Here is a 13,804-nt window from a genome sequence, read left to right on the forward strand (position 1 = left end):
TTTTCTAAATACAATCCATTTCATACATTTTGAAAGTAATTTAAACTCTAGCCGGGAGAATTTATAGCAGGGTAGTTATGGGCTTCCTATATGATGAGTTAGGGTGAAACCACTAGGAAGCCATAAAGTACAATTTGAAAGAAAATGATTGAACTAACGTTAAGTGGTCCTGGTTTGATTTGTTGTTCTGCGTATCCCCGAGTCTCGCCTGACAGGCACCCATCCGCCTGTACACAGCAAACGCGGTTGGTTTGTAGGTAAACAAGTGGTGTTACTGAACCGTTCTCACCGTTATGGATATGTCTTAATACCACTTGTTATACCGGGGGAAGTATTTGTACGCTGCACGGAAACAAGCGTTGCCTGATAGTCTCGGTCTAGGGAATATTTACCCATAATCCTCGTCCACTCCTGCTGTTTGGACAAGGCTAGCGACCAGCACGCGGATTTCTACTATAGTGATTTTAGACTCATTGAAATTAAACAATTTAGTGAGTTTAGGTTCATTGAAATTAAACAATTCAATTACATTTAAAATCTGAGAGACTAAATTTGGAGATGATGCAGGATGATGCGCGCTACCTCAAACGGTGAGTTTAACATTTTTTCAACGTTCACGATGATCTTATTATAATCTCGTCTTTACGTTATTATTATTATTATTAAGAAAGCAGAGTGTGTTCGATCTAGTTGTAGACCATTATTAATCTGAAATGAGACTATGGAGCGTGCGGTTAAATCCCAATGGCATTTCGGTTCTATCGGAGAGAAGCACAAACAAGTACTCACTCGGTGGGTAAAGCTAGTACCACTAGTAAGCTGTTTTATGGGCATTTATAGACCACTGCAACACACCAATCAATTCGGAATACAGTGTAATCCCCGTATAATATACAAACGTGAACAAATCTCGCATTTTACAGCCGACAGCCTTCATTCGACAATCCTGTCTCACCAAAACAAACCCTAGAAAATGGGGCCAACTCATTGTTGTTTATCGGTAAAAGCCACCAAACTGTTTTGTGTGGTGAATATCATTTACACCGAATCGACTAAAATACATTAAACATGATACGAAACGTATTAAATTTGTCTCCCGACATTTATTTTCGCCTGTATCCACAATAAGCATTAAACCGACGGATTGTTCAACGGGGTTCGGCGTTGGTTAGCGGGGCTGCGGCGTCTGGAGGGCAGCTAACACAGCTAGCAAGCTAACGTGACACGGTGAACCTCGCTAGCTGTCATCTGTTGAACTGGTCCAATGTGCGACATATATACTGACTATATATAGTGAGTGTTTCTAATCATCCAGCTCGTTAAGGAAACGCGTTAACATGCAGCTAACCTCCACGTTATATCCTTATAAACGCTAAATTCTCTATTTGCTTCATCAGCACATGCAGTTCGTTACTATGCAGGTTGCGTGAAAGATGCTTGATAGAGAGCTGCTCCACGGCCCGTGGAAGGCCGTGAATGACCCCCACTGATTTACTGTGACGACCCACAGCAAAGTGACTGCGGGCAGCTTGGATGTCCACCCCACGGAGAAGGCCCTCGTGGTCCACTACGAGGTGGAGGCGTCCATACTGGGCGAGGGTGGAGGACACATGCTGGGCGAGCGAAAGGAGGGACAGAAAATGTGAGTGCGCGCTTGATCTTCTCCAGAGAAGCGAGGACATTTGCTTTGTCTCTTCTCCATCCTCTCAGATTCCCATATCTCTGCCTCTTTTCATCGCTGTGTGCAGGCGCGTGCACAGACGTGCTCAAACCAAAGCGAAATGATTCTAATAATAAAATAATTAACTAAATTAAACACCGTAGGATATTTTCAACTTACCTATTTATTGTTGTTCACAAACCAAATTGAATAGATAAATGAATAACAGGCAAAACAGTCTAACTCAAAACACATTTAGGGGGAATTGATGACTGAGAAAGTAATTTTTTATTCTTAGATATTGATGAATGAAGAAAAAATTGGGCCCCAGCAGAAAGGGCACTTTGGTCATCTGGGGCAAAAGGGCGGGTGCTTGAGCACCACCAGGGGTCTATCTGTGCACGTCCCTGTCTGTGTGTATGTATACGTTTTAGAGACGCACATCCTTGAAGGCACTGTTGTGTTGCTCTTCGCTTGCCACACAATCTGTCTCTGGTTTGGACCAATGTATTTTACAATGGTCTTATATTCTTTTGCTACGGTCTTATGAAGCTCACTAAGTCATGAATTCCACAAACTCAAGCCCGCATTCATTCCGTCCCCCGTTTCTCCCCCCCAGTATCCGAGTGAAAAGTCTTTCCCCGAGCACAGACGTGGGAGCCTTGGCCAAGAAAGTGGTGGAGGAGTGTAAACTCATCCCTCCTTCCCGTTTGCCCCAGGTGGAGCAGCTCCTCTACTACTTGCAGAACAGGAAGTCATCACCGGTGGAGGGCAAAGGTCAGTGATGTCTTTATGTTTACACCCGTGTTCCAATTCCATGCTGTCTGGCAGTAGACCTCAATCAGTGATCACACAGGGGCCGTTAATAAAGGGCGGGGCCACTTCACAAAGAAGGAAGTGCGCAACCAATCACATGTGATAAACATACATGTGCTCTCTCTCTATTTCTCTGCCTTTAGCTTGATTTGTGTGGGTGTGATTGTCAACCTCTTACACATCACGCTTTACTTGAAGGATAAATAAATGAATACAAAACAATGTAATTGTTTAATTTGTCTGCAAAAAAAAAATGTTTTAAAAACCCCGTAAGGACAGAGGGATGGCCGGTTTGGGTTTAGGGTAACTCATTGATTCTCAGCACATGAATCAGCCATGTAAACGTATTTTATATATTTTATTTAGTTTAATCTATGATTGGAAGACTGTTGATACATTTTGCTGCTGGGTAATACGCCTGTGTCCACACTGTGACAAATATGTGTGTTAATGTTAATGTGGTCCTGATGGCATCTTGTGATGGTCTGTGACCTCTAACTCTCACGGGAGCAGTGCGAAGCAGATTCATAATATATATTTATACATTTACAAGCCTGATATAAGTCATGATTGTGGAGGGTAACTTGTTTTTTTTATGACAAACTAGATAAAAGGTTGGAGCCCTGGCAGCGGCACGCAGCTATAATGTTGTCTGTTTGTGTTTTCCGTCTCCAGCGGAGCAGAAAGAGAAAAGAACAGTGAGACCCAGAGAGCTGACCCCGTTTGAAGGAATGGAGGTACCGAATGAAAACACTGACAGACTTCATGGTCTTTTTTCCTCCTCCAGACATTTTTAGATTATTCGTACTCTGCCGTTTAAAAGTTTGGGATTTGCTTTTCCCTGGGAACATATGTAATAGATTTTCAATTGAAATTGAAATAATACTATATGATCATAGAATGGCGTCCTCGCAGACCTGTGGCATTCTAGCTGCCGCTTTGTTACGGACTTCTGAAGAGGCCTCTGTCTTATACAATCATCCATCACCCCCCCATTGACTCATGGAATCTAGTTTACAATATGGCTGAACTAGAGCGGAACCCTCGTTCATAAACACGACTCAGTACTGTTCTCTTATTTAATTCTTTCAATGCATTTCTGAATAAATGATTGATTGTGTAATTAGTTCGTAATGTTAGTTTTCTACTTCAAGTGATTGCTTCAGGCCTGAAAATGACAAAAGTGGTATTCTTTTGTTGAGATTATTTTGCTATATCACAAAGTTAGTTTTGCTCATTGGTCCACAGTTCCTTTGGCTTGCGGTGGAGGAACCGGTAAGATTCTGACTTGTGACCCGCTCAACGAGAGTCTGTGTGTGCGCTTCATGTTTATCTGTGCAGCTCGATGAGGAAGCCAGTATTACCAGAGTGGAGGAGTACATGGAGCTGCTGTATGAAGGAATCCCAGAGAAGATCAGAGGCTCTGCTCTCATCCTGCAGCTCGCCCGTAACCCTGACAACCTGGAGGAGCTGCTCCACAACGGTACCCCCCCCCCCTCTGCGTTTAGCATCGTATCTTACACAATAAGGTTCCACACAGCTGCGCTACGCTGCGTAACGTGACGTTACACCACCCGTCATGTAAAATATGAAAGTCAGGTGCAGCCTTGGCTGTCGGGGAAAGGCTCCACTATCCAGTGATTATTACACAGAGTGTAATGCTGTAACACATTTCTTCTATAATTGATATATTATCATTTATATGCTGTGTTATAGTGCCATAAGTAATAAAAACATCAGCAAAAAGGTCAACAAATGCAAAACCTCTGGTGAAGTAAATGATTTGCTGTAACAGTATGACATAAATTGTACCTCCTGCTTGTGTGTGTGTGTGTGTGTGTGTGTGTATAGAGGCAGTTCTGGGTGCTCTGGCCAGAGTATTGAGGGAGGACTGGAAACAGAGCGTAGAGCTGGCCACCATCATCATTTATATCTTCTTCTGTTTTTCCAGGTAAAACACACACACACACACACACACACACATTGGCACACGCTCCTCTGGTGTGTCATACGTTCTACTTCTTCCTCTTCTCCCGTCCTGCAGTTTTTCCCAGTTCCACGGCGTGGTGAGTCATTATAAAATAGGCGCGCTGTGCATGAGCGTGGTGGAACACGAGCTGAAGAGACACGACGTGTGGCGCGAGGAACTACGCAAGAAAAACAAGGCCTATATCCTTTATCTGCCCTCTTCTGTTCATTTGGATTCATTCATTTCCACATATATGTGTTTATAAGGACGTCACAAATGAGTTATGGAGAGTCCTCCCTGATTGCGTTACACATATGACATGTTCACATTAAACCAGCTTGTTATTAAGGTGTCATTGTTCCTTAACTCCGTTGTGTGTACGTGAGTCGGCACCGGAGAACGGCTCTCTGAGAAGAGACCAGGACAAAGCCGTGAGGAAGTACCACGGCCTTCTGTCCAAACAGGAGCAGCTGCTCAGAGGTGGACTTTGACTCTCTTATCGTGCGTTAGTGATAAAGCCACAGCGGGTGTTTGTTTCCGCTGACACGTGTTGATGCAGCGTGTTTAAATCAAAGCTCTGTTGCCTGCTATTTTTCCATCAGCATCTCCACAGTAACCATTCAGCAGCACATACGTAATTCGGCTGCTTTTTGCTCTTTCTCAAATTTGAAAATACTGCCATCATCCCGCAGCTGTGAGCACATGCTTATGGGCGCACTTCACACGGTTCATCTTTACAAACATCATCCCGAGCGTGGCTGTCATCTCTCTGCTGCTCGTTCAATCAGGAGACACTAGTCGGATAAAGAACGATAATGGTTTATTATTAAAAAAAAGCATGATGATAAAATCTTGGCGCTCAGACTCTGCAGGGAGATTTGACGGACAGCACGATGAATCCCCCCCCGTGGAGTCCAGCCAGGGCAGCCTGATCTCCAAAATCTTGAACATCCAGATTCGTAGTGATACATACGAAATAAATACGGACTGCAACTGATGACGTCACCCTATTCAAAGTGAATGGGGACCTGCGCCCCGTAAACACACTTCTAACCATGTAAAATAAACGTGTTATGATTGCATTTTTAATGAGAAATCAATGTTAACTTAAGAATAGAATACTAACCCTAACGCCCTCAAAAAATCCAACATGGCGGAGAGACGTTCACTCAAGAATCCGACATGGTCCGCCATGTTGTTCCCTCAAGGGGCGTGGTTAACCACCGCCAGCTCGTATGTATTGTTATGAATTTGTATGTTCAAGATCTTCGTATACATTTTTACGAACAGGTTTTGGAGGTCACGTTGGCCAGGGGGGTGTTGGCCCATGAGGCTGCTAGAATGAGGAGTTGAGGAAGCTGATAGGAACCTGATGAAGATTGGTAGGCGGAGGAATGCGAAACGGAAGCATGAACGTCCTGAAGGAAGAGAGACAACCGTCTTTAACAGAGAGCAGAGAGACGGTGCGATGCTTTCGTTGTGCTTATTGGATAGAAAAGGTCGGCTGATTGACAGCTCCAAACAGTGACTGTGAGGAAATGAGTTTATGGTGTTTGTCGAACGTCTTTGTTAAAGACGGAGCGATGTGGAGGTGCAGTGTAGTTTTCTCTCAGACCACTTGTATTAACATGAGATAAAGATAAATATAAATAAGATATATATAGAGATAAATCGTCACATTGTGGGTTTCACAGCTAGTAGCTTCATGAAATGTACAACACTCAGGCTTTTGAATGAAAACTAGTTGACTTATTTTTTCTAGTTTTCTTATTGTGATGTCGTTGCTTACATTATCTCCGATTTACTTCCTCTCGTCTTCCTCTTCTTCCATCCCGCTCACCCAGTGTCCCTTTACCTCCTGCTGAACCTCGCTGAGGACACAAGGACCGAGTTAAAGATGAGGAATAAAAACATCGTTGTCCTCCTCGTCAAAGTCCTTGAACGGGATGACGAGGAGCTGCTGGTCCTGGTGGTTTCTTTCCTCAAAAAGCTCTCCATCTTCTTAGAGAACAAGAACGACATGGTGAGCAACGGTGAAACTAACGTATTCATTCACACTGAGACCAAGTGATGTTTGTTCGGTCCAAAAGTGTGTGATGACTTGTGAACGAGTTGTAGAGGAGAGATCAGGGGACAGGACAGAGTCCTGTGATACTTCTACTGCTACTTCTACGACCACTATTGCTGCTGCTACACGGCAAATTTCAGAGGGTTAAATTGACTCTGTGAGATTCAATTTAACTCTTAAGCTGGTGTTTACATTGTCCCAATCTTGTCAGTGTTAAATCAACACTCAACGAAGTGTTAACAAGTTAACTCGGAATAAGTGTCAAACATAAATCTGCCCAATGTTAAATACATTACATGTCATTGAGCTGATGCTTTCATCCAAAGCGACTTACATTACATTTTTTACCCACGGTCTACTGCTACTGTCATTGCTGTGAACAGCACCCCCTGATCACCACTGTGTAGTTTCTCTTCTTAATGTGTGTGTGTGTGATCTCCAGGCTGAGGTGGACACTGTGGAGCGCCTGGCTCGCCTGCTTCCCTGTGACCACGAAGACCTGCTGAACCTCACTCTGCGTCTGCTGCTCAACCTCTCCTTCGACGCTGGCCTCCGAGCCAAGATGGTAGAAGTCGGGCTGCTACCTAAATTAACGGCCTTGTTGGGTAACACTGACTTATTGTCTGCATGTCCTGCACTGTGCATCCTGCTGTGCGAGTGTGCGGATTTTGTCCCTGATGTTTGGGTCTTGTTTGTTTGTCATGCAGGTGATGACAACAACCGTCAGGTTGCCATGCGTATCCTGTATCACATCAGCATGGACGACTGCTTTAAGGGCATGTTTGTTTACACTGACTGCGTCCCTCAGGTAGGAGATACTATCCTTTTAGAAACCGTATGTAGGCCTGGGTGGAAAAGCCAGACAAGCATGTGCTTGGGGAATGATACAAAATAACTACCGGTACCGGAATTAAACCGAAAGGAATTTAGTTTCATAAAGGTGCGTGAAGATTAATGTGATACGATTGTTGACTGGTTTCATTCGCTCTCACCTGGGGCAGAGGAGGGGCGAAAGATGAATGACGTTTATCCAGTACTCCAAGTAGGTATGCAATGTAGAACAGTAGAACAGAGTGCGGAGCAAATCTTACAATCTCTCCGGGCTCTAAGCCGTCTCCATTCTTCAGATGCGTCTTCCGTATTTCCCCTGGTCACCACGTCGCTGCTTGTCTGGCAGAATCCCACCTTGCCTCTGTTGCCTCTGTTGCCTCTTTGTGTTTGTGTAATCTGGCAACCCGGGCTGCTGCTGAACAGGGGCAAAACTGCGCACTGTGCACTTGAATGTCTATATGGACTTCTAGAGGTGATGTGTGTGTGTGTGTGTGTGTGTGTGTGTGTGTGTGTGTAGCTAATGCGGATGCTGTATGAGCTCAGCGAGGAGGAAACTGAAGCTGAGCTAATCTCCATCTGCATCAACCTGGCCGCCAACAAGAGGAACGCACAGCTCATGTGTGAAGGTAAGTCCGTCAGCCGCAATTTCTGTCTTTTACCCCCACTGAGTAGTTTTTGGGCCCGAGCGGTTTCCTCTTCCCAGACGGGGACAGAGAAAGTCCTATAGTGTACAGATTATAAAGCTCACACATCTTCCTCCAGTAGATCCCATATTTTATACTATTTGTAAGATTAGATTCCAGCGGTGGTGGATTGTTTGTGACACATTTATTCCAAACTCATTTCCAATCATTTTACAATAAGCATGATAAAGTCTAAACACACAGATCCAATCATTTCATCATTGTTTTAATGTACTGTAACTGAATAATCTGTTGTTCACAGCAATCCTGACTGTGTGTGTGTGTGTGAGAGAGAGTGTGTGTGTGTGTGTGTGTGTGTGAGGCCTAGTCTGATTGGTCTGTGATTTCTCTGTCTGTAGGAAATGGCTTGAAGATGCTTATGAAGAGAGCTCTAAAGATGAAGGACTACCTTCTGATGAAGATGATCAGAAACATCTCTCAGCATGACGGACCAATCAAACCCATGTTCATCGTGAGCTACACACAATAGAAACGATACTTTAGTGAAGCAGGAGCAGCGGTCTTTTATTTTACGTGGGTGCTTCTGTGTGCACGGGTCAGGACTACGTTGGGGACCTGGCTGCAGAGATCCGTGCAGAGGAAGAGGAGGAGTGGGTTCTGGAGTGTCTCGGGACGCTGGCCAACCTCACCATCCCTGACCTGGACTGGGAGTTGGTGCTGAAGGAGTACAACCTGGTACCCTACCTCAAAGACCGGCTTAAACCAGGTACTGATTCCATCTAGAGAATACACACGAGGATCATCCCTCAATTATACTGAGCAGGAGTGTCAGAGCCCATCAAGAAGGATCAGAGAGAAGGATATTAACTACTGTACATAATCCAAACAACACGTAGACAAATGGACAGCTACACAGAAGCAATTCACTTACTAAATGCTGTTCACTATTTACACACAACTCTGGCTGAATACTAACATCTGCTAGCTAGCGCTGACCGGCTGACCAATCCGAGCGCACGTGACTGCTGCACTGTGCGTTGATGCAGACGTACTAGACGAGGCTACCTCGGTACGACGCGCGCTTCAAAGAATACGTCCAACATGTCAAACTGAAGATCGGGTCCATGGGCCTCTTCCATAGGGACACAGGAGCCGAATCTGATTGGATAACAGTTCTCTTTAAAGCGAGCTGCGCTGGAAGCAACAGAGGAAGACAGAAGTGTGCAGCGAGAAGCTAACGGGGGAAATCAATTCAAAGAGTTGATGGCCGTAACATGGTGATTCTGTTCAGGCCAGCAGAGAAGGCTGAGCGGGACCTGACGGCCCACCGCTGCATCTACGTATTCATAATGTATGCAAACAATCATCTGCATCGATTGACCTTTCATTGGCCGGAGCATATGGATGTTAATGCCCTTTTCCTCAATTTAATTGCACTTACCATATGATCATTGTTACTACGACAAGTGGATTTTGTTCATCTTTTGTAACTCATCAATGTTCATTTCTTGGGGCGAGCAGTTTCTTACCGCAGTGACTGTTTTCAAAGGTGCGTCATTGTGCGGCTCAAATTGTCATTCGAGGTATTTTGTTGTCACACATGTCACACATACAGACACAGCTCTTCAAAAGGAGCCACCAGCATGCACAGCAGACACGGACAGAGAGGGATCTTCTTTTGCGTATTGTACCCTTTTTAAGTAACATTTTCTATAATTGTTTGTGTGCATTCCAGGCTCGGCGGAGGACGACCTCATCCTGGAGGTGGTGATTATGATTGGAACCGTTTCCATGGACGACGCCTGTGCTGCCATGCTGGCAAAGTCAGGCATTATTCCTGCTCTCATCGAGCTCCTAAACGGTAACTCGCACACATTCATTTTCAAGATGTGGTGTTTTGGATCATGAGGAAAGTGAAGGATAGATTTTCCGAAGTGGGCCTGATGTAAAGGTCTTCACGTTGATATAAACTCATCCTGTGACAGCACACATACGAGGAAAACACTGTGCCAAAATAACAGCAGAGCCCTAGAATTGACACGGTGAGGTGCGTGTTTGTACAGCCTGTGAAGCGCTGTGGAAACGACCTGGTCTCAATACTTCGTGGTCTAAGAGGACCGAGGGATTCAAACCTTTGAGAAACCCTCTCTGCTAAATGCAGCCTCTCTGGTGGAAAGAGTCCGTGCATTGAAGAGGACGATGTCACACATCATGTAAACCACTGTTTAATGAGCCAAGTGTTCTTCTGTGTGTTGAACGCAGCCCAACAGGAGGACGATGAGTTTGTGTGTCAGATCGTCTACGTCTTCTACCAGATGGTGTTTCACCAAGCTACACGGGACGTCATCATCAAGGACACCCGTATCCTTCCCACAGTGCACCCTGTCCCCCCACATTTAACCCAGTAGCTCACAGCGCCCACCTTTAAGAGTTGTCTTCTTTAAAGCTTTCTGCAGAGGCTCCAGCTTACCTCATAGATCTCATGCATGACAAGAATGCTGAGATCAGGAAGGTGTGTGACAACACCCTCGATATCATCGCAGTAAGTAAAGATCGGAACTAACTCAGGTTTATTTCATACACCACTCAGGTTTTTTCATACACCACACAAGGTTATTTTACTGCCATTGTACAGCAGGGTGTAGTCCCATGCTGCCACATTACACAATGCTGCCCCCCCCCCCCCCCCCCCTCCCTCTTCCGGTCTGCGGTCAGACTGCAGGGGGAATTAAGTCCCAGTCAGATGACAGAAGCTGTTCTGAAGTCTGTTTAACCAGCCACACTGCATCTCTCTCCAGATAGCAGCAGTGTGAACAGGTTGCATTAGCAGGTTACAAAGTAACGCATTACTGTAATTCCACTACTTTTAGCAGTAACGAGCATGTAACGAAGTTTTTTTTAAAATAAATTAACGCAGTTACAATTACTGAAATTGAAATGAGTTTGTTACTCGCGTTACTCTCTAAAGTAAATAGTTGCCTGTCAGCACAAAATAGTTGTGGCCACCAAACGTTGTGTGTCACAGAATAGTCGCCGTACGTGCATGTAAACAGCATCGCGTCGCTCACGGCGAAAGAGCGCAGGATGCTGCAGGCGCCGCTCCACGCAAACAACCAGGGCTCCACTTCACACGGACTGCAGTGCAGCCGATAAACCGGGCAGAGCTGAATAGATTGATCGCTCGCTATGTTGAAGATGAGATGCATCCTGTCAACTGTCGAGTCAGTTGCCTTCAGGCAAATGCCTGAAACTGTTAATTTGTATTAAGTTAAGTATTTAAAAGGACTTTTGTACTATTGCTTGATTTGAAGGCCTGTTGATTACAATAAATAGGTCTAAAAAATATGTTTATTGTGCTTGACTGTTCAGTACTATTTATATTCATTACATTTAAAAAGCAGACATAAAAGTAACTTAAAAGTTACTTTCCAGAGTAACTAATTACTTTTGATACACAGTAACTGGTAAGTATCACCTTTAAGAGAAGTAACTAGTAACTGTAACTAAATACTCATTTTCAGTAACTTGCCCAACACTGATCACCGCATACAGCATGTCAATCAATCAGTTTGATTGAAAAGAGGAGTTGATGGTGTTGACAATCATATTTTCTAAATGCCGTCATTTCTTTAGTGAGGAACAGACACACACCTTTCTGTCCACGCCAGTGGGTTGTTATCCATCTTTTCCTTTTGTCTTCCAGGAGTACGACGAGGAGTGGGGGAGAAAAATTCAGTCTGAGAAGTTCCGTTTCTATAACAACCAGTGGTTGGAGATGGTGGAGAGTCGGCAAGCTGACGAGTGTGAGCCGTACCTCTACGACAACGACGACAGGACGGATCTGTTCTACAGTGCAGGTGAAGGCCGTGCCTGTAGTGTCCCGGCGCTGCTGGTCATTGCTTTCATAACATGCGTATGTGTGACCAGCACCCAGTATGTGTGCACGTCCAGCAGCTGTGTTCTCAGTGGGCTTAAACTAGCCTGTCGCAGTCACCACGTGGAGGTACACGGGTTATTTTCATTTACCAACACCGAAGCCTTTTGAAATCCTCCCTCGGAGGGCTTTACCGTCTGTACACATGCAACATCCTCTGTGTCCAAACCCCCACATCAGCACAGGAAGAACTCAGGAAATATGAGAGAAGTGCTCGTTGTATTAACGCGCCTCATGGGGATTTAAAATGACGCCTGAGTTCGTCCTCGTGTGTTTGTCTCTTCAGATGGAATTACCCCAGGGGACGGTTCAGTGAGTCCGGACTTCTTCAACGACCTCCAGACTCAGAATGGAGACCTGCACCATCCTGGGTGAGTTATCTCAACTCCAGGAACACAACGCGTGTCCAGCCTGTTTTTCTCCTGTTTTATTGGTCTGCTTTGTGGAGGAATTCGACCGTAAATTGATTGGTAAACCAAAAGCTCATTTAATAGCATAACCATAATCAGATCATATGTTCACTGTAGTTTTCTTAACCTTAAGATTGGTTGAAGCCAGGAATCGGAAGCTATATGCAACCAGCAGATCAATGTGGCGTTATCCACCCTGAAATGTGTGGGGGGCATTTTGTACATTTCGGTGTGAAGTTTTGATGGGAGATGTTTTCACAGAAATATAAACGGAGATCAATCATGACCTGTTTGACTTCCTAACATAAGCATGTTTGAGCATTAAGGCATTTAATACATTATTAAATAATCACTAATGATGGAAATTTTTTTATCAAATAGGATCTTTTTTTTTCTCATCATATAATTGACTTTAACAAAGTAACAGGATATAGTTCATGATGCTTATAAATAAAATTTGAATCATTAGAGATATTTTGATGAACAGTTGTGTAAACAGCTGTATGGTTTAAGTGTGGTGTTTATTTCTGCTGTCCGTCGCTCCGTTGGCGAGCAGCATGTGGGCCGCGGTCCTCTCATATGTGGGACTGCGGGGGTCAGTAGGACGTTGCACGTTGTCCACACCGCGCTCGTCTCACTGCCTGTGTCCTCCAGAGATGGCAGCGATGTCTTCGACCAGACCAGCTCGTCCACTCGACCGGCTACGGCCTACGGCTTCAGACCCGATGAGCAGCCCTTCTACCAGTACTCATAGGCCCCCCCCATGGACGGTTTCAATCATCCACCCTTCTCTACGAGTAGGCGTCTTCCTTACACACCGGCTCCAGCCTTCTCATGATGATCAGTTTCATTTGGAGAACGTGAAGACACGTAACATCTCTGATATGTTGGTACCTTTTTGCACATCGTCCTGTTTAATGATGAATGTTTGCTGCCTCTTTAAATCGCTGTCTCTATTCTAACCTACAAGATCTCACTCACATGCACCGCCATCTTCTCTTTCCTCTCAGCTCTAAGCAGTTCTGTTGTCATTGTACAGCCACAGTGACACTAGGTCGGACGTATGTTGGCATGTTGTACCCGCGTAGAGCTTCTAGTCGTCCGGGCCCTTAAAGCGTGTTTACCGTATGATTCATACGTATCTGGATGTACACGTGTGAATCGGAGCAACTTACTGTTCACAGGACGCTCACTATTAACCACAAGCAGTGTTATTTGCACATAGCTACATGTTGATGCATGCATGTTTTCTTTTTGAATGTTTAATTTATTGTTATCTGAATTATGTTGTGTTTTTATAATAGTATTCATTTGTTGCTACAAAACAGTGTAAACATGTTACTGGACAATACATTATCGCCATTGTGTTTCCTCCTCAGGTTGTTTAATAAAAACATCAACGCCACTCTTAATATGACGTGATCTTTCTTCCCAATGACATCGTGGTACATCAGAATATCATAATGTATTAT

At 44.6% G+C, this 13,804-nt stretch overlaps 1 protein-coding gene across 2 annotated transcripts; it reads left to right on the forward strand.

The window, feature by feature from the left end:
• The first annotated feature begins 129 nt into the window (after window positions 1-129).
• Window positions 130-13,737, forward strand: LOC120816075 (kinesin-associated protein 3). 2 transcript variants are annotated; one of them, XM_078098816.1, is made up of 21 exons: window positions 425-470; window positions 504-590; window positions 1,511-1,642; window positions 2,280-2,437; window positions 3,152-3,213; window positions 3,818-3,959; window positions 4,328-4,427; window positions 4,521-4,645; window positions 4,827-4,925; window positions 6,290-6,468; window positions 6,956-7,118; window positions 7,221-7,321; window positions 7,862-7,970; window positions 8,387-8,499; window positions 8,589-8,754; window positions 9,724-9,849; window positions 10,251-10,349; window positions 10,445-10,530; window positions 11,692-11,845; window positions 12,209-12,293; window positions 12,987-13,737. In XM_078098816.1, exons 2-21 carry the CDS (start codon window positions 559-561, stop codon window positions 13,084-13,086), a joined length of 2,331 nt encoding a protein of 776 aa, XP_077954942.1. In that variant the 5' UTR covers window positions 425-470; window positions 504-558; the 3' UTR covers window positions 13,087-13,737. The 2 variants fall into 2 exon arrangements, with proteins under 2 accessions (XP_040027321.2, XP_077954942.1); XM_040171387.2 differs by having other exon boundaries at window positions 130-590.
• The last annotated feature ends 67 nt before the right edge of the window (window positions 13,738-13,804 follow it).

This window comes from Gasterosteus aculeatus, chromosome 3 (assembly GCF_964276395.1).
Source record: "Gasterosteus aculeatus chromosome 3, fGasAcu3.hap1.1, whole genome shotgun sequence".
Classification (NCBI taxonomy): Eukaryota; Metazoa; Chordata; class Actinopteri; order Perciformes; family Gasterosteidae; genus Gasterosteus; species Gasterosteus aculeatus.